Source organism: Tripterygium wilfordii, chromosome 2 (assembly GCF_013401445.1).
Source record: "Tripterygium wilfordii isolate XIE 37 chromosome 2, ASM1340144v1, whole genome shotgun sequence".
In the NCBI taxonomy this organism is placed as follows: Eukaryota; Viridiplantae; Streptophyta; class Magnoliopsida; order Celastrales; family Celastraceae; genus Tripterygium; species Tripterygium wilfordii.
Window position 1 is genome coordinate 8837750 of NC_052233.1, and position 20574 is coordinate 8858323.

General features: G+C 38.7%; 2 protein-coding genes across 5 annotated transcripts; both read left to right on the plus strand.

The window, feature by feature from the left end:
• Nucleotides 1-3089: 3089 nt before the first annotated feature.
• LOC120011947 (UBP1-associated protein 2B-like) lies at nt 3090-7797 on the plus strand. Of its 2 annotated transcripts, none has more exons than XM_038863146.1 (2): nt 3090-4699; nt 7436-7797. In XM_038863146.1, the coding sequence occupies exon 1, from the start codon at nt 3161-3163 to the stop codon at nt 4697-4699; it is 1539 nt and encodes a 512-aa protein (XP_038719074.1). In that variant the 5' UTR covers nt 3090-3160; the 3' UTR covers nt 7436-7797. The 2 variants fall into 2 exon arrangements, with proteins under 2 accessions (XP_038719074.1, XP_038719062.1); XM_038863134.1 differs by lacking the exon at nt 7436-7797 and adding an exon at nt 6357-6744 and having other exon boundaries at nt 3094-4699.
• Nucleotides 7798-9478: 1681 nt separating this feature from the next.
• Nucleotides 9479-20250, plus strand: LOC120012861 (la-related protein 1A-like). 3 transcript variants are annotated; one of them, XM_038864400.1, is made up of 15 exons: nt 9479-10154; nt 10681-11212; nt 11456-11618; nt 12195-12285; nt 12426-12497; nt 14313-14631; nt 14746-14887; nt 15451-15514; nt 16047-16151; nt 16260-16609; nt 16776-16919; nt 17110-17173; nt 17733-17878; nt 18116-18220; nt 19610-20250. In XM_038864400.1, the coding sequence occupies exons 1-15, from the start codon at nt 9903-9905 to the stop codon at nt 19734-19736; spliced, it is 2676 nt and encodes an 891-aa protein (XP_038720328.1). In that variant the 5' UTR covers nt 9479-9902; the 3' UTR covers nt 19737-20250. The 3 variants fall into 3 exon arrangements, with proteins under 3 accessions (XP_038720328.1, XP_038720340.1, XP_038720336.1); XM_038864412.1 differs by having other exon boundaries at nt 16830-16919; XM_038864408.1 differs by having other exon boundaries at nt 14749-14887.
• The last annotated feature ends 324 nt before the right edge of the window (nt 20251-20574 follow it).

Here is a 20574-nt window from a genome sequence, read left to right on the forward strand (position 1 = left end):
TTATCTCTCGGGATGTCATATTCTATGAACAAATATTCCCTCATTCCACTTCCGCTGCCATTCCTCCCACTACTTCACCTTTATTTCCTTCTTCATCCGATACTTACCAAGAACCCCATCCTTCTCATGCAAACATCCAGCCACCGACACTTCCTATTCATGAGCAACAACTACATTCCTCTCCTACACCTGAACCTATTCCACCCAACACCACCACATCAGAATCTACCTCCCTACAGTCTCTGCCTTCCACTCGATCACAACACCCAACTCGTGTACCCAGCTATCTCCAAGACTACCATGTAGAAGCTTCATTGCCCGCTCGATCTCCACCAACATCAACCTCTTCATTGGCTGGACATGTAGGTATTTATCACTCTTTTTCTCATGTTGTTTCCTATAATCAGTTGTCTCCCTTGTACAGAGTTTTTGCTACTTCCATCTCTGCCATCAAAACACCAAACACCTTCTCTCAAGCAGTTCAGGACCCTCAATGGCGTCAAGCTATGGATCAAGAACTTCGGGCCCTTCAAGACAACAATACATGGTCTCTACAATCCCTTCCCTCACACAAGAAAGCCATTGGATGCAAATGGGTCTACAAGATCAAACTTAATCCTGATGGTACTGTTGAACGCTACAAAGCCCGATTGGTTGCCAAAGGGTACAATCAAGTTGTCGGCTTTGACTACCGTGAGACCTTTGCCCCAGTTGCCAAACTTGTTACAGTCCGCATTCTCCTCGCTGTGGCAGCCACCCAACACTGACATCTTCGCCAACTTGATATCAACAACGCCTTTCTTCATGGTGATCTCGAGGAAGAAGTTTACATGTCTTTACCTCCGGGATTCGGACGAAAGGGGGAGACTCGAGTATGTAGATTACACAAATCTTTATACGGATTGAAGCAGGCCTCTCGTCAATGGTTTATTAAGTTGACTACTGCACTCAAATTGGCTGGTTTCTCTCAATCTAAATCAGATCACTCATTATTCATCCGAACCCGAGGTAGAAGCTTTACTGCTTTGCTTGTTTACGTTGATGACATAATCCTCACAGGAAGCAGCTTACAAGACATCGAAGAGACCACAACCGATCTCATGAGACAGTTCAAACTCAAGAATCTCGGTGCATTGAAGTATTTTCTAGGAATAGAAATTGCTCGCTCCAACAAAGGGATTGTAATTTCACAGCGTAAATATGCCCTTGAGTTACTGGAAGATGCAGGTTACCTTGGTGCCAAGCCAGTTACTACTCCTATGGAACAAAATTTGTCACTTAGCAAGAATGAAGGAGAGTACATCAGTGATCCCACTTCCTACTGAAGACTAGTTGGAAGATTGATATACTTGACGATTACTCGACCGGATCTGATATATGCTGTTCATATACTTAGTCAGTACATGGACAAACCACGTACTCCTCATCTGGAAGCAGCTCACCGAGTGTTACGTTACATCAAGCAGGCACCAGGACAAGGAATTCTATTTTCAGCAACCAGTCTCATGCAGATTAATGCTTATTGTGATTCAGATTGGGCAAGGTGTCGTGACACAAGGCGCTCAACTACGGGATATTGTGTCTTCCTCGGACATTCACTAATCTCTTGGAAAACCAAGAAACAACACACGGTTTCACGATCAAGCGCAGAAGCGGAATATCGCTCGATGGCATCAACATGCTGTGAGATAACTTGGGTACGATACATTTTACATGACCTTGGTATTAAACATTCACAACCAGCTAGGCTGCATTGTGACAACCAAGCAGCCCTACACATTGCATCAAACCCTGTGTTCCACGAGCGAACCAAACACATAGAAATTGACTGCCACCTTGTGAGAGAGAAGATTCAAGCTGGATTGATCAAAACTTTCCATGTTCCAACTTTGAAACAGTCGGCAGATATTTTTACCAAATCAGTAGGGATTTCACAATTCTTGGCCTTGATTAACAAGTTGGGAATCATCAACATTTATTCCCACTTGAGGGGGAGTGTTAAAACAGATGTCAAGGATGTTAGAGCAGATATTCAGGATGTCAAGGAGAATAATCGGGACACACAAAGTTGACTGAAGATATGTTTGTCATGACGTTGATTTGTCCACATTAAGCAGTCATTTTAGACTAGGAAATGTCCATATGTGTAGGCCATCATGGCCGTCATTTTAGACTAGGAAATGTCTACATGTGTAGGCCATCATGGCCGTCATTTTAGACTAGGAAATGTCCACATTAAGCCGTCATTTTAGACTAGGAAATGTCCACATGTGTAGGCCATCATGGCCGTCATTTTAGATTAGGAAATCTCTACATGTGTAGATCATCATGGCCATCATGACCTTACTTGTATATATACCAGTACATAGACGAAGAAGAAAATAATAACACCAAAAATCGTGTGTTTGTCCCTGTTTTCACAAAAAATATTATCTATTGCCATTTAAGTCCATGTTGACTATTCGTATTGCCACGTAAGCATTTGTTTATCAAAAATTATTGACTTATTTCCACATCAATGAAAAACTTGTCCAATATTATGAAATCTATACAAGTAAGTGTCTTGTCTCATTTCTAAATATTGGGTGACTGAATCGTAGCAAATATACATATAGTGATTGCGTCATAATAAACTTTATATTTCAGTGTTGAAATATCATAATTCCAAAATGAGAAAACAACTTACTCATAGCGTATATGAAAACTTTTGTTTATTTCTATGATTTTACTCTATCAACCTCATTTGGTTGAGTTTATTTTTTTTCAAGTTACACGTTATCATGCTAGTTTATGGATTTATTTTTTCAAGTTACACGTTAATTTATAAGTTGTGAAAATAGCTAATTCAGTAAATTTGTGAAATAAAATGTCAGGTATTTTATCTTCTAACCCCTTATTTTTTAGAAAAAGTAAAGAATAAATGGGCCTTGAAAAGTTAGGCCCATGTTATTTTGAGACCAATATTACAGATAATGGGCTTGTGACTTGGGCCTCGATGACCACCGCCAAAATCAGCAAATCTAACAAATGTAACAATCTTATTCACTGGACCGTGATGTTATCATATATATATTATTGTTGGACAGAAATACAGATATTTTTCAGTAATCAAATCCCTGAGAAGATAGGTAGACAGACAAAACCCTAATTCCTCTAATCGATGGCTAGGAAGAGAAAAGTGCGTGCTTCAGAACCGGAGCCGGAACCGGAACCTGAGCCCCAGGCAGAAGAACAATCTCAAGACCTCCAACAAGAAGAAGCAGAAAAGCCACAATCGCAAGACCCCGTAAAAGAAGATGAACGACCTGAAGCTGAAAACATGATCGTTGATGATAATACCAAAGAAGATCCACAACCAGAGCCGGAGGATGAACCACAACCAGAGCCGGAAGAAGAACCACGACCAGAGCAGGAAGAAGAACCACAACCAGAGCTGGAAGAAAAAGAGGCGAAAGAACCTGAAACTGGCGTAGATCCCTCAGAGGATGCCGCTCCACCGGAGTCGACCCAAACAGAAACCAACGGGAGCGGAGAGAACGGAAATGCGGATGCTGAAAATAAGGAGGTAGAGGAGGAGGAATTGGAGGAAGAGCCCCTCGAAACGATTCTGGATCCTTTTAACAAGGACCAGCTAGTCTCCCTTCTCAAGCAAGCCGTGGACAAGTATCCTGATTTGATCGACTCAGTGCAGGCAATCGCAGACGCTGACCCTGCCCATCGCAAGATCTTCGTACACGGCCTCGGCTGGGACACCACCGCAGAGACCCTCACTGCCGAGTTCGGCAAGTATGGTGAGATCGAGGATTGTAAGGCCGTCACTGACCGCGTTTCTGGGAAGTCAAAGGGATACGCCTTCATCCTATTCAAGCATCGCAGTGGGGCTCGCAAGGCGCTCAAGCAGCCTCAGAAGAAGATTGGGAACAGGATCACCTCGTGCCAGCTGGCGTCAGCGGGACCAGTGCCTGCACCGCTTCCCTCTACACCGCCAGTGTCGGAATATACACAGAGGAAGATATTTATAAGTAATGTGTCGGCGGATATTGATTCCGAGAAGCTCACAGAGTTCTTTAGGCGGTTTGGGGAGATTGAGGAGGGACCACTAGGACTAGATAAGCATACTGGGAAGCCTAAGGGATTCGCTCTTTTTGTGTACAAGACCATTGAAGGTTCCAGGAAGGCTCTTGAGGAGCCGCATAAGAATTTTGAAGGGCATATGTTACATTGTCAGAGGGCAATTGATGGACCGAAACCAAACAAGCAGGGATATGGTGGTACTGGTGGACATCATCATCAGCAAAACTACCAGCAACACCACTATCAGCAGCCACACCATCATTCCAAGAAGGGAAAGTATACCTCTGCTGGACCAGGGCCAGCGCGTGGACATTTAATGGCACCATCGGGTCCTGCTGTAGGGTTCAATCCAGGAGTGGCTCCCCAGCCACTGAACCCTGCACTTGGCCAGGCCCTCACAGCATTGCTTGCAACCCAGGGAGCAGGTTTGGGCATTGGTAATCTGCTTGGAGGAATTGCTGGTGCAACTGTCAACCAGGGAGGGCCACCTGGTGGTTATGGGAATCAGCCTGGAGGCTATGGCAGTCATCAGCCGGGAATGCAAGGTGGCTATCAGAACCCACAGATGGGGCCGAGCAGCGGTGGCAGGCCTCCTCATGGAGGCGCCCCTTATATGGGACACTAGGTGAGTGGAATTATGCTGAATTGATTATTTTGCATGATTTTGTGGCTAAGTCTTTTGCTTGCTTTATCATTTGAGAATGTCATGTGTTCTATACCACATACTAGGGAATATGGTTGTGGTAAAATTGGAATTTACTGAGACCCGTGCAAGGTAGCCTACCGGTGATGCAAGGAAATAGTGGACTCACCTTGGGTTCAAATCTCTTGAGACAACCTAGATTTAAATGATACTGGTGGTTTTCTGGTGAATTGATCATCCAGGGTTTACTTTTTTTTGAATGGATCATCTGGGGTTTACATTGCAGGGGTGGGTCCATATCCAATGAGGCCTGGTTCTTGAAAATAGTGGAAGAAAACACAGTTGTTTATCGAAAAGAGCAGTGTAGAACTAGTTAAAACAACACTAATATATGAAGGCATAAAACATTTTTAGAAGTTATATGCCATCTTCATTATTGTCAAGCCTTAGTGGGTTGGCTACATGAATCCATATGCAAATTATTGAGAATCCATCATGTGAATTGTCCTTTGTCATTCATTCCGATCCTACACTCTCAACTGGTCCTATTGATTCAATGTTTTTTTTATCACTTCCGTCCATGTCTTTTTTAGGTCTGCTCTTCTCCCTTTAGTATCTCCAGCTTAAAATTTCTTTAACTCTATGCACTATCCCTTTAAAAATCTCTAAGTTGTAACATGCTCAACAATCTAAGCTTTTTTTCACGCATATTATCTTCAATTGAATAATCCTGGCTTTTATCCTGTCATCGCTTGTTTTTCTGCATGTCTAAATTGAAAGTTATGCAAAAAATTATTCAACCTATTTCAAAAATAATTGTTAACGAGGAAAAGAGAAAGGGATGGAAGTTGTTTGACAGTTTTGTTGCTTTATGTTCCCCTCACCATTTAATGGATAAATAGGAGTATTTTTATCAAGTTGCTTAAGGTGCAGAAGCATGGTGTGTGACTGTGTGCTGCAAAGCAGGTATATCCTCTTGGCAATGCGTGGTAAGGCCATCAATATCTGCTCTTTTTTGAGCTCGCCACCACATTTAGACTTGTTTCTTGTTTTCCTTTTTTTTGGGTAATTGATGTTCTGATTGATTCTCCATGTCTGATTGAAAATTGTCTGTTCCAAGTAATTATTTTTTGTTTTGTCAGTTATGGCTAATGGCTGTACATTTTTAGTTATAAATGTGTCTTCTTTTGCAGAGAGCGCCTAGTACTGTTGTTGACTAAATTACTTAATTTACTGTTTTGAAGTAGTTATTATTTTACAACGTTAAGTGGCTCTCTTTGCATTGAGTTATAGTTCTATGTATAGTTGTCATGAATACTCTGAATTTTACACTCATTTAACTATTTCATCTTTCTTATTATTGTCTTAGATATAATTAAGATTTAAGAATCATTCCTTCAGGCATTTTATCAATTGCTCCCCCTTAAACCAATCTGTGAAGTAGAGTTTTGTTTTTCTTTGAATTCTATATCTGTTCTGTGCATGCATTTTAGTTGTTTGAGTTTTGATAACTCAAAATTTTCCCTTAAATTGTGAAAGGTAGTAACTTCAGCATTCATCTTTACCATATGTCCTTTCCTTTTCAAATAAATATTTTGTTTTAGAAATCATTTTTTATGCTCTATGTATTATCGTGCAGATTCCCTAATAGATGCATCAATCATTTAGTTTTGGATTCTGGTGATTCTTCCGAAGTTCCTACCATTCAAAAAAAAGATTCTTCTGAAGTTCCAGGCACACTTGCAAACGACGCCTTTATATTTGCACTGAAAAGTTTGTGTTTGCATATTATAAACACCGATGCCTCAAACCTTTATCTTTTTTTTCCTTAGTACTTTTCCTTCCCGTGTTTTTTCGGAATGTTGTAATATTTTGGTACCGGTACATTGTCTCTTTAAAATTGATGGGGAACTTGTAGTCTTCTTAGGCAGAAAACAATGGCTTTCCAGGATTTCAACTACTTTAACTGGCCATGCCTTTTCCTTTCTATTTCTTTGAATTGAATAATACTCTTTGCTATCCTACAATTAATCCCTTCGTTATCTATTTTTCACATCTTATTGGCTACTTGTGGTTCTTCCACTAATAGTTATGGTTCACTATTGGTTCCCTGAATTGAGTGGAAAATTTTATTTTCTATTTTGGTGTTTTAGAACGAGACTCTAATTTTACCAGTTTGATACAACTTCTCCATTGCATGGCAAGGCGAATTACTTTACTGGGTGTATCAGGTGACCTATATTTATGGCAATTCCTTGCTGCAGGGAACATTTGGATTTAGCACAGGGAAAAATTTGCCTGCGCAGCATGCACTTTCTTTATTTTACTTTATTTTTTACCCTTAAACTTGTCTCTCTGTGTTAGGTGGGAAGATGTTTACAAAGAAAACTTATCCCTGAGTTGTTCTTGGTTGTTATCAAATATCATATTCTTTTTGTTGCTAGCCAAAACTTTATAGTCCCAAGCTGTGTAATGTTAATATCTAAAATAAGACTATTCTACTCTCTAACTTTTTCATTGGATGGAGCACCCTGCTGGTGCAAAATTGCAAGAAATTTAGTTCAGGGTGAATGAATTGATGGGTGGGTTGGGGGGTGGTGCTGGCTGGGGGGTTATATTTTGCTTGGTCAAGGTTAAAAACTCGTTTAACTCTGTCTTCGTTATAATGTGTCTAACATCTGTTAAAATTGCACTTCTCTCTACTTGTTTGAGATCAAGCTACCTGGCGAGAATTTGGTGCTAGGATCGACTTGGACTGGTGTGCTGCTGCCAATGTGCCAAGTGGCTTATGATATCATCGACAAAGGTAAGAAGCTGCTCCCCCTTGATTCATGATATGGTGGAAAATATGAGGAGATGGTTCTCGACCTGCAAGTTGTTGGTAGGTTTGGAATGCTTGAACTTGGTTTCAGAATTGAGAACAGATATGGATTCCACCAATCTGAATGACGTTTGAGCTTTTCTGATCAATGAAGCTTCATTTAAATTGTTAGATGTAAATCATCATTCTTAGAGGTCGGGATGCATTGGCATAAGCCAAATACTTTCTATATCCTTATATGTCCATCATCATTACGATAGACTTGTGGTGTGAAAATCATTATGGACTTCATTAACCAATTGCACCTATTCCTAGTGTGAGACATTACGTTTCGCACTTGCTTCTTGATAACAAACATACTATTCTCGACTAAGTCATGGAATGCTTCATTTGGTATTTTCCTCGAATATTTGTATTTCTACTTTGGTGGACTAATTGGAGGCTCTCTGTTGAGTGGAGTTGGGCTTGGGGAGGACACGGGTCCAACTCTGTGGAAAGTTTGTAGCCACCATCTCCGACAATAAATTCTTTCAATGGCGGCCAACATCTCTGGTATTTGTTGAAAGAATGAAGCTTTGAGGTAAACAGGATGAAAAGGCAGAACTTTGAGCTGGAATAAGGTTCTGGGTTTCAAAGTCGGGTTAATCTTGCTGTGTTGAGTTTAAGTTGGGTAATTTAACCTTGGTTAATGTTTGACTGAAGAAGATGTGAAACGGGCTATTTCAAGTGGGCACAAATTACACTAATAAAATTAGAAGTTGTATTTTTTTTTTCTTTCAAGTCATGTTTATGAGTAATGATTGTTTGTCCTTTATAAATAGACAAGTGTATTTATAATTTTATGTGGAAGTTGTAACTTATAAGTAGTCGTCGTCTTTATTGCAACTACAGGAAAAAAAAATAAAAATGTGCCAAGCACAAGAAAAGACATGAGGATAAGCATCAGAAGATTTAGAACACCCTTGTGGGTTGGGCCCTGTTAAGAGTACTGGGTAATCCGGTAATTCGAAACTCAGTTCTGGGACCCGATGACCCGATATCTTTTAGCAAGATTATCGATCGATGCATATCCTCTTAAAATAATTGGGTTAGGTCTGAAACATACAATGATAAAAACTTGATCTTGAAACATAAGTCGTTTTAAATATGATCATTTTGTTAAATATGTTTAATGTCTTTATAAGTAATTTGACAATATATACTCTATGTCTAAAATAACATATTTTATAGTTTTATCAAATACCTAATTTGTATACATATATTAACAGAGTATACCCTAGCATATACACTGACAACCGTACTCTCTACCAAACGCACTCTAAGTTTCTTTTTTTGGGTGAGACATTCACAAAGGAGGTTGATAGCAAGTTAGGATGCAATGTGCCATTTATTTGTCAATTCTATAGCAGTCCACTGGGTATCCTATCCTGGTCATTCCCTCTTTCGCCGAAACAGGCATCCGACCCATCTAAAGTTGGAACATCTATTAATTATTTTTTAAAGTTTGGGCTTATCTTGGCCCATTGTTAGTCAAAAAGAGTTGTAGCCTTGTGGGAATACAGGGTCAGGGAGGAATTGCAAACTACTCGAATCAGAGAGAGAAAATGCTGAATGGCAACGTCAGCCTTTGACAATTATTCTTAGTTGACAACAACCTCACAATTTTTTTGTTGTGTTAATGTCAACTATAGTTATAATGGGCCGAAAAAAGCCCAAACTGCAAAGTGTGTGCCTTTCAAGTTTCAAGTGGGTTTGGGCTTATGTCGACAATAACTTCAAGTGATGTCGACAACTTGACATAGTCAGTTGAAAGGCCCAAACCTACTTCCAGTGATTAGCTTGACTGGGCCTTTGGACAGGCCCAAGCCCAACTTCTGAAATTGTGTGCGCTAACTACATGCTAGGGTTTTTTAGCGAGTAAACTGTTGTACAAACTATAGTCTCTCTGACATCATTGCAACTCTCATTACTTGTAAAAAGCAAAAACCTCACATCAACCACTGAAAACATTGGACGCTCTTCGCTGCTCCGCCTTTTCTCCTGTTCGGCTTCTGCAACTGCAACTGTTATTTTGTCCATTATCTTCTCTCGCCCCTAAAGAACCTTCAGCTCGGAACCCTTATTCCGATAAACCTTAATCTCTCCCCTTCTCTCTATAGAGTCATACCTGCACTGTATTTATTGAATACATCCAAATCATCAACTCTTCACTCTCCCTTGATCACTTGTACCAAGAGTAGGTAAACCTACTTTACACTCTGATTTCACCTTTGATCACTCCTAGCTGGCTCTTGAAGTTGCCTTGGAGTGTATTCATCCATCGTTGTTGAAGTTTGTGATAGGAATTGGTGAGATCGGCTTTCTATGATTATGGTAATGGCGGGGAATGAGAGTGGGGATGATCACAAGGAGGTTAGTGGTGGGCCTAAGTCCCCGTGGAAGACGCCTGACGCCAACTCTGCTGATGCTCCCGTTATGGGCGCAGAGTCTTGGCCCGCACTCTCTGACGCGCAACAAACTCGTCCCAAGAATTCGAATCCTGCTGCGGAGATGCTACCCGACGACCCTGCTACTGCTCCATCTTCAGCTCCATACCCAGCTCCAGCTCCCCAGCAGGCTAGTCCGATTCGGTTTTATTCTCTTAATGCAGTAGTGTTATTGATGTTTAATTATTGAATATTATGTCTCAGCTTCGATGAAATCTTGTCTTATTAGATGCAGAGAATTTGGGAAGTTTATGATTTGAAGCTGGTATGTCTTAATTTGTATGTGCTTGTGGTGATCATTTACTTCTGTTGGCCCTGATAAAATCTAACTGAAGATGGCAAGCTTGAAGCTGCCTTCTTACTTGTAGTCGTCGATGCCTTAAAATCTCGAGATTTCTAGGGGATTTTATAACTACCCGTGTCTGTTTAATCAAACAAAGTTTATTTTTATGGATTAGTTTAGGTTTTCCTTTATCATCATTTTTTATGTTAGAATGTTGACAAATGTTGTCATCGTTTCTTCCCCTGTGCAACATGGTTGTTAAGGTTTTATTTCTCATTATATTTTTACGTTTTTGTTGGTTCAATCAATATAAACACGAGTGTGGATGTAGCAAATTTTGGTATTAACCAAAATTTGTGTGGGATTTTTACAGGGATCAGTTGGACAGCAGAAGTCATATGGCTCTGGAAACACTAATTCTTCACATAAATATTCTTCATCTAGACATCAGAAATCAGGTTCTAAGCATAACACAAATGGTGGGCCTCCTTTACCTGTATCCTTACCTTACCATCAGCCAATGATGGCACCTGTTTTCCATCATATGTTACCTCCACCACACATTCCTGTTTCTGGTTATGCTTATCACCCTTCCCCTGGGCCATATCCAAGTGTCAAAATGCCTTCGGTAAAATCTGGAAGTGAAGCTCCCCCAATGCAAGCTTTCACTCCACCTGTTAATGTTCAGCCTCCGTCACGAGGTGATCCCAGTGGTTATGCTGTGAATTTTTCAAACAGAAGACCTAATATGCCAGAATCTGTTGGTCCAATGAATCATGCCTGGCATCCTCAAAGAGCTTTTAATCCGAGAGACAACATGGTGCAGGGTATGGGACCAAGGGCTTTCATGGGACCTGTTTTGTATGGTCCTGCTCCTGGTTTTATGGTTGGTCCTGGATTCCCTGGTAAGTTTTTAGATTTAGTGTCGGGATGCTTTCATTTAAGATACCAACTTGTATTTTATTATTTGTTACATTCTTGATTGTCTTCTCCTGTGTGTGTGTGCTATGATTTTTTTTTTTATATCTGTCAAGGTGGGCAATTGATGTTTAAATGCTACTGTTTCTTTGCTGTCTCCAATCCATACTTTGACCTCAGTTACTGCTTAAATTGAGGAGTGTCCATGATGGTTTTTATCTATTATACAGGGGCACCAGTATGTTATCTTCCAGTTTCTCCTTCGGGCTCTGCTAGGGGATCTCATCCTCCTCACGTTGTTCCATATCCTATGGATCCTGGAGCTCCCATGCTTTCCCAGGAGACACTTGCTCTGAGGGCTAATATAGTAAAACAAATTGAATACTATTTCAGGTAAGCAGCCTTGGAAGAGATTATTCATTACTTCTTTCTTTTACATAATTTTGATGGTTCAAGGCTTGTTGGAGAGAACGAGAGAGTAAAAGCTTGAACCCTACATTATTCCTATAAGTGCGAGTTCCACTTTGGTGTAACTTGTTGATTTACTTTTCTGCAAGTTTTTATATTTTGATCCATCATTCGTATCCGACACTTATCATCATTGATGCACAAGTATTCTTAATATAGGCTGCATGAGGAGTGAGGGCATCCATGATTGTAGAATTGATAATATAACATCTGGATTGTTGATACCGATTGGGAGCACTTGTGATGTGGAATATGGATTATGGATGTTTAATATTTTCATGGCTGATTCTGAGTTTCTGGAAATTGTTTACGTTATCACCATTTTCCAGCCATTTCTCTTATTTTGGTTTGTTTATTTACAGATTTTCACCTTCCGATGTTGTGTTTACGTTTAATTAGCCGTATAATATTTTTGTTACTTATCTTTAATTCTGTTTGATCTCTCTGTAGTATATGAACTGCTGTTTATTTCCGGTTGACAACATGAATTCTTTTTGGCAGTGATAAAAATCTGCCTAATGACCATTATTTAATATCTTTGATGGATGATGGAGGGTGGGTTCCAATTTCATCCATTGCCAACTTTAACAGGGTACGTGTCATTTTATGCTAGACTGCCACGAAGTACATACTAGTGCCACCACCAACTGCTGATTCTTTCACGCTTGCTGCTTCATTTCTTTGCAGCTCGAAGTATGATTTATAACTCATGTTTAACATTTTGGGTCATAGGTTAAGAGGATGACTACCGACATTTCACTTATTCTTGATGCACTGAAGAGTTCTAGCGTGGTAGAAGTGCAGGTTAGATTTATTCTCTTGGTGTGACGCTCTTTGACTTTTTGGGCCATTGTATGGAAGCTTGGTTTCAGTCTCAATTCTCTTTTTAATTGGTGTTTGTAGCTATAGAGCTTAATTACACATTTCCATCTCATAGTGATGTGTAAGTATGTGACTGCACTTACCACCAAAGAAATAAGAGCTTTTGTTTGTCCAAAATGTTGAGTTGGAGGGGCACATCATCGTTCGCCATAATTGCTGAAATGTCCCCCTTTCACTTAATGTCGGTCATATATACCTTTCTATATGCTTGTTTCTGAAAAGTAACTCGATGCAATGTGCTTTTCTTTAGAAAAGAGAAGAAGAACAGTGAAATGCTGTGATGGAATAATTTTTTGTATTGTTAGCAGCAGAGTGAAAACACTCTGTTTATGCTCTTTTCCATACTTTTTTATGGATTGATTTCGGTGGACTGGTGGAGGTCCCTAGTCTTTTGAAAGCTGAACTTTACACCTCTATCCCTTGGAGATAAATTGATAAGTTTATGCATCTTTGGGAATAGAATTTTTTTTTTCTTTCACCATATTTTGACAGGTGATCTTGAAAATAGCCCCCCTCTCTGCACTGCGGGCAGAGGTAGAGCTACAGAGGGACCAGGACCCCCCTGGATTTTGAAAAGTTTTTACTTTATATACATAATAGTCTACATTCATTACAGATTTGCTTGATATTATAATGGTAGTAGCTGTCCCAGTTTCTTCTCAAGGACGTGAGTTCGAGTCTTCCAAGAAGTGATGTTTTGTTTTTTTGATACATATCTTTTTTAAAAAAGATTATCTCTCTTATCAATAAAAAATAAGGTATTCAAAATTCATTTTTAGTTTTTCATTTCTTTTTTGAGAGAACGTTTTAATTTCATTTGTTACTTATACTTAAGACTGTTTAATATATTTATTAAAAAAAGACTATTTAATATATATTTTATTAATACAAAGTATACCATATATTTAGTCCACACTCCATACTTGTTATATAATTTGAGTATATTGTTGCAAATTTTCAATATTTTAAACAGATATGGACAAATATATGACTAAAAGGTCGAGTTCTGATATGGATAACAAAATATCATGTGTAGAATGTGGACTGTGTGGTAGTTATGCTTTTCTTGTAAGTACACGGTTTTCATACATTCAGTGATACTTTTGTTTTTGCTATAATCAATGAGAAATTGGGTAATTTTTCATTAAATAGCCCTAAAAAAATTCCGGGGGCAACCGTCAACCTTGAGGCCCCTCCTCACATGAATTCCTAGCTCCGCCCCTGAATGCGGGGATGCATATGTCTTGCCGATCCCCCTCCACTGCGGAAGCTTTGTGCAAAGCAGTTATTAATCTTTACGGTACAAATGATTATCACTATAACTATCATCATTTTTAAAAAATTCTGAGACCTTAACAGGAATCTGAATTAGTGTATTTGCCAAACTTTGCTAATATGTAATGAACTATCATATGAGGCTTTTTATGTAACTGAGCTGACTTTTAGTGAGATGCATTACCCATAGGAGCAAGATTTTGTTCGTATAATAGGAGTATAAAATTTAAGGGGTATTTTGTTTAATAAGTTAGTTAGGAAGCCACCGTTTCAAGAACGTCTTCTCGTAACCAAAATACATGTTATGTGCATTTGATAACGCAGCTTTTCTAGGATTGCATCAATAGTAGAAGGATTCAAGTTGTTGATTATATTTCAAATTACGGTGCCTTCCTGATCCTCTCTTTTTTCCCCTGCCTCCAAATGGTCTTTCCTTCAATGGAGTTGGTGTTATGTCAATAGGGTGATAAAGTACGGAAACGTGATGACTGGTCAAAGTTGACTCAAACTTATGTTCCTGCATCGCCGTTGAAAGATCAAACTTCTCAGGATCAACATGGAGAGCATGCTACTCACTCTTCTGGGGATACTGATGCCAATCAAGATAATGATAGGGGCACCCCTGTGGAGAATGTTGACATCACATCTGGCATTGGTTGTCTGCTGGGGCACAGATCCACAAATAGGGATACCTTGGTGGCCACAGATTCGGGACGGGACAGCGAGTGTGCTTCAGCTGATGATGCAAAGCAAGCATTCATGGCGGGAAATGGGGGTTCAGGTGAAAAGTTAAACTCAGACTCAATGATGAAGTCTTCAAATCCTGTCATCGATGGTAATATCCTATACCTATGCTATTCACATGGAACTGATCCTGCAAATGATAACATGACAGAAGGCATGGCTGTATCATCAGAGGCCGTGGCACAGAGCATTTCCAACCTTTCTAGTGATTTTGCAAACACTTTTATGTTTGATGAAGAGCTTGAGCTTGAGCATAGAAGTCTGAAGAATAATGGCTACTGTCCTGTTAGAAGGTAATGAATATATTTGTAGTTGCTATATTTCCACCATTATAGTTTTTGTGTTATTGTAGTTTCTTGTTTGTGTTTTGTTTCTCTCTTAATATTACTTGGAATTTGTTGTTGACTTCTGTATTAACTACAAATGTTGACCAGAGATGCACATGCTTTTTTATGTCTTTTTTGTTAAAATGTTTATTAGTGCCACTGTCATTGCTTTTCTAATCCATTTCATTGAGGCATTTCCATACGAAGTGATTTGCTGGTATATTTGCAGTGGCAGCAGTCCTTTGCCTTCTCATAGTGGGCTTCAAATTGTTTCAGTATGCTAGTTTGTTTGTGAATTGGACTTAGTTTACATGTGTTGTTTTTTTTTTTGGGGGATTGGGAGGAGGGATTCCAATCTATACGACTTTTTTGGTGTAACTCATTTCTAGATCCAATCCTATTGATGAACATTGTTTTAAGTTCTGTAACAATGAGATGCCAATTATGTACCGCATTGCTGACTGCTTAACTAGTTTCGTTTTGCACTTTTTAGTTATTATTGTAAGTCTCTGAATTGAATTTCTGCCCAGGATTGATGATGAAGATGAGATAGCTAATGATCAATATGTTCAGAAACTTGTAATTGTCACCCAGGTATTGTTCTGTAGCCTCTTATTAAACACTTGTCAATAATGTACCATCACTTAAAGTCTTACTTTCTATGTATATGTTTTCAATCTCTTGACATTGTATCTTCATTCAAGTGAAGTCCTTTTTCTTAGTCTATATATATATGTGTATGTATTCCCTCTTCTTCACAAACATGCACAGGCCTGGGTGAAAGATAGTAATTCCTAAGTGCATGACTTCGAAAGTCCCACCAAGAACTACGCTTCCCCATTTGGGAGGCTGCACAGCGGAATGTTTGACTATTGATAATCTCCTAAAGCATTAAAAAAACTGTTGTTAATAGATATTTTTTCCTTTTCCAGGGAAATAAAGAATCCATAAGCATTTTCATATGTTGGTTTCAAATGAGAAATATTTCAAATTTACTTCTGAAAACTTTCCTAGTATTATCTAATGGATATGTATATGTTGCTTGTTTGGTCTAGTCTCTCTTATGTCCATTGGAGTTTTAATTTGTTGGCATCTGTATGACTTATGGCATTCCTTCGCTATACAGAACACAGGAACGGGTGGAAGATCTAAAGTTAGTGGTAAAGAATCAAATTCCATTTCAAATGAGCATGCTTCTGAAATTAATGATGGTCTTTACTTCTATGAGCAGGTTGGGCATCAAATATTCCCTTTCTGTGTCTCTCCCCAATTTTATTTTTTCTTCCAGAGTTGCTTAGTGTGTGTAATCACTCTTTACTCTCCAACTATGTTATGGCAGGAGCTTAAATCTAAGCGATCTAATCGTAGTAGAAAGACCAACTTTTCTCATGAGAACAGAGATGGAAACTCGAGATCTTTTAGTAGCACTACTTTGGGCACACCAAATTTTAAGGCTAGTGACAATGCTGTTGGAAGCAGTGGCCATGATGAGTCTGGAAGTGCAAGTACACGAAGAAAGCACAATAATAAAGGTTTTAACAAGCAGCAGTCATCCCATAAGCAGCGGTTCTTCTCCAGCAATTTTAGGAATCATGGTGCTGGCCGTAATTCTCTTGGAGTCATATCGGAAAGTCCGCCGAGTAATTCAATTGGATTTTTCTTTGGTTCTACTCCTCCTGAAAATCATGGGTCAGTTGCTATTGATATGTTTGTTTTCCTTAAGTATTTTTTTATCTTTATCAACCAAAGACAATTAAGTTATCATGGAATGGAGAGAGGATATTGGTATCGGAGCTGTTTGACTTGTTCCTTAAGATATTTAATGGGCTGAAATGGCTTAATTTCAATTTTACAGCCCTAGGATCTCCAAGTTGAGTGTTTCACCACGTGGTAATCTTTCTGGCAGTAGTCCACCTGTGGGTTCTGTGCCAAAGTCATTGCCTCCATTTCAGCATCCAAGCCACCAGCTGCTGGAAGAGAATGGTTTTAAACAGCAGAAGTAAGGGGGTAGTGAGTTTTTTTTTTCTGTGGTTATGTGGTGCATTCATGAAAGTGTGCGCATATGCATGTGCATGCGTGTAGTGTCTCAAACCAGTTTCTTTGCCTGTTAGTACCATAAGATACATGGAGGAAATCGGTTATACTACCTCAAAGTTAACTTGGTTCACTTTTGTTGCTCTTTCCTTTAGGTACCTGAAGTTTCATAAGCGCTGCCTAAGTGATAGAAAGAAGCTGGGAATTGGTTGCAGTGAGGTCGATTTTGCCCTGAATACTGTTCTTAAAACACTAGCAGATCAAAGAAGTCCTGAATTGCTCATTATTTAATCATTTTATTTTAGAATTTTTTATCAATTACTTCCATTTTCTTCTGCTCTAATTATTTTCTTTCTTTAATCTCTTGGTGAAAATTCCGTACTGGCTTTTAGGTGGTCACACTGGCACAAGGTGTTTTTCTTGTACTGTTACTTTCACTTTAACCCACTCATTTATCAATCTTTATATATGGAAAAGATTTCCCGTCTCTTACCGTGAAACAAGGATTCCTGATTAGGCTCATGTTTATGTTGCATTTCAAATTTTCAATGCTTCATGACTTTTTTTGAAACTGATAATTGTGTGATTTATTCTCTTCTAAAGTAGCCAATGCACTTCTCAATTTCCTTTCTCTTATGTGAGGTTGTGCGAAACGCATATGTTTCTTAATTTGATTCCTCGTTCAACTTTTCATATTTTCACGTGGATAATATTACACCTAGATATTCTGGTTTAATAGCCAATCTTAGTGAAGTTTGCTTGCTTGCTTTGGGTGCAGGAAATGAACTCGCTGTATAGGTTTTGGTCATATTTTCTTAGAGACATGTTTGTCCCTTCAATGTATAATGAGTTCCAAAAATGTGCTTTGGAAGATGCTGCTGTTAACTATAATTATGGGATAGAGTGCCTCTTCAGATTCTATAGGTATCACCAGATAAGTAGCCTTTCTACCACATCTTCTTTTTATTGTTTGTTTTGTTATTTTCAAGTTGTAGGGGGTGGTGGGGTTTTTTTGGTGCTCGTATTGTATATGTGATGCCACCTTTTAAGTTTTTATAGGCATTTTATTTTTTTCCCAATAACTTTTTACCATTCCAAGCTTGTTTAATTACTATTTGAATAATTCCAAGTTGATATTTTGCCTTTTTCCTTCTGTTTCAGTTATGGATTGGAGAAGGAATTCAGAGAGGACATCTACAAAGACTTTGAACAGCTCACACTTGACTTCTACCATAAAGGCAATATCTATGGTCTTGAAAAATACTGGTACCACTTTCTTCCTTTTCTTTTTAATTACAAGCGTTTAAATTAATTTTGTATCTTAATGTCTTAGCCGTGGATGCTTATGTGGCAATTTATTGGATTTCTCACTTGTTTATGATTAATTTGATTGCTTTTAGACTCCATAATTTAAAGTTCACGTGAATTTCTTTATATCTAATCCATAGAGATAACAAATGGTTAGCTTGATAAATATATGGGGCATCACATTTGGTCATTGTTTACAACCACGTTCTTACTGACCAGGGCTAAGTGTGGCATTTTGAAAGCCTCTATCAGTGTGATGCAGGAGCATAATAATGCTTTAAAATAATAATAATAATAAAGGGTTCTTTTAGAAATGACACGTTGTCTTCAAGTCAAAAAAGTCTTTAATCTATGGTCAGAGTATTTATTGTTATTTGGAGCGTTGAAAGGCATCTGCTACCCCCAATCAAGTGTCTTCCCGGGACTATCCTAACCTTCCAGGTCTTCCCACATCACAGTGGTCATCATTTTCTATTACGACATGATCTGCGTGGATGATAAATCTTCCTAGTGACTATCATTCTATTGACTTCGCAATATGGTTCTCTTTTTGGTTTTTCTACCTTTTTTTCAAGTTCTGCCATTCCAGATGAGAATGTCTTGTATATATGTTCTTCCCTTCCTTCCATCCTTTCTCAGACATTTCATTCTTGACTGCCCCCACGAGCTGAGAGGTTTCAAGACACCAGATGACCAGGTAAACGTGAAGTGCCAGTTTGACTCTTCTGGAGAATGTTCCTTTGTTCTAATCCTTCTCCTGAAAAACATAACAATCTAAATACAGAAGGAGGCCTTGCTAGTTATGATGACAGGCTTCCTCCAATTTTGTGAGTTAAACAGAAACACACCCAGATGTTGAGGCAATGATGTTTCACTAATTGAGGAAAGGAAAGTATTTAGCTTTGTGATGATAAGGTGAAGCTGAAACATTTACAGTGATAAATATGAAAAGAAGAGTTATAACAGTTTATCCATGCTTATAAAAAAAAAAAAAAAAAAACAGTTTATCCATATTTGCAGAAGCATTCCTAGACTTCAAATGTGTGGTGTGGAGAAGTAACTGCAAAGTTCTCTCCTAGATTGTCCAGGATGGCAGTAGCATCTTGTTCCAGAAATTTTGAATTACTATGTATGTCCACTAGAATGACATGTGCACTTGGGACCATAACTAGTAATGGCTTTTCTCTCACTCTCCCTCTCCCTCTCCCTCTCCCTCTCTTTCCCTCCCTCGTAATTGTTTAGAATATTAGAAATCAGCGTTGTACTGTCTTCTGCGAAATTTTTTTTTTTACTGTTTCAACTTTCAACTGAGTACCCATTGCAGTTAATTGCTAATAAAAATTGCAGGGCGTTCCACCATTATCGTGGTGAACGTGGCCATTTGGAAAAACATCCAGAATTGGAAAGCCTACTCATAGAAAAATACTGTAGCTTGGACGACTTCCGCCCCAAAGAGAAGACTACATCTGTTTAAGAAAGGCAGTAGCAAGATGATCTTGTTTCCTTGTGGAGACATCCCAATTTTGAATCTGTACCGACTGGAGTTGAGAGTTACCTGTCTTTATTCGCTTTGGATGCAAAGAGAAAGGTGGGTTTTTGTACATTGTATTGTAAAATTTTGTGGGGGTTATCTTTTGCAAGGTTTGCTGAGTGTTGAGGGTTATGCTATTGCCTTTTGCATTTGGCCTTTTTCACAAGACCACCTTCTGGCTCCAGGATAATATCTTTTCTTTTTGGAGTTGTCAACAAGCTAGGGGAGGTAACCAGTGCTTACTTCACTCCCTTCTCCAGATTGTTACTTGTACATATGACAAGCTTGAAAAAATGGAAGGAAAAAAAAAGCTGTAGCAATCTTGTGGATATTTAAGAGATTCAAATTTTAGTCTGCGTCAAGTATGGTCTAAAATTCAGTTTCGTTTCTTCATTCTAATAGATTATTGATTCTGCTGATGAGTGAGTAACAAGTGGAATATAAGATAATTTGAGAATCTGATGTATGTTAGAGCTGGTATTTCAATTGTTTTGATATCTTTTGGCCCCTTGCCATCTCGATGATAAAGAAAATGGGGAAATAAGAAATAACAAGCGAACCCCGTCGAGTTAGCAATGAACAGCTTCTTAAGTAGCGTTTAATTCATATGATTGTTGTTATTGGACTTGGATTCTAGGCTTATTTTAAAACAATTTGCAATGGCGTATTTTAACAATTCATTCGTGTTCAGGGGAGCTGTTTCTAAACTTGATGGATGGTGATAATAATGCGTTTATGTTGAGGTAGAGGTGTAGAACATAGAAGCAAAAATTAGTATCAC

What these genes read in the sequence shown, in the direction of transcription:
- LOC120011947 (XM_038863146.1), top strand. Translation starts at nt 3,161, where the DNA reads ATGGCTAGGAAGAGAAAAGTGCGTGCTTCAGAACCGGAGCCGGAACCG.
- LOC120012861 (XM_038864400.1), top strand. Translation starts at nt 9,903, where the DNA reads ATGATTATGGTAATGGCGGGGAATGAGAGTGGGGATGATCACAAGGAG. An exon ending in CCATTGCCAACTTTAACAGG is followed by an intron (nt 12,286 to 12,425) that starts GTACGTGTCATT and finishes TTTGGGTCATAG; the next exon opens with GTTAAGAGGATGACTACCGA. An exon ending in ACTCCTCCTGAAAATCATGG is followed by an intron (nt 16,610 to 16,775) that starts GTCAGTTGCTAT and finishes TCAATTTTACAG; the next exon opens with CCCTAGGATCTCCAAGTTGA.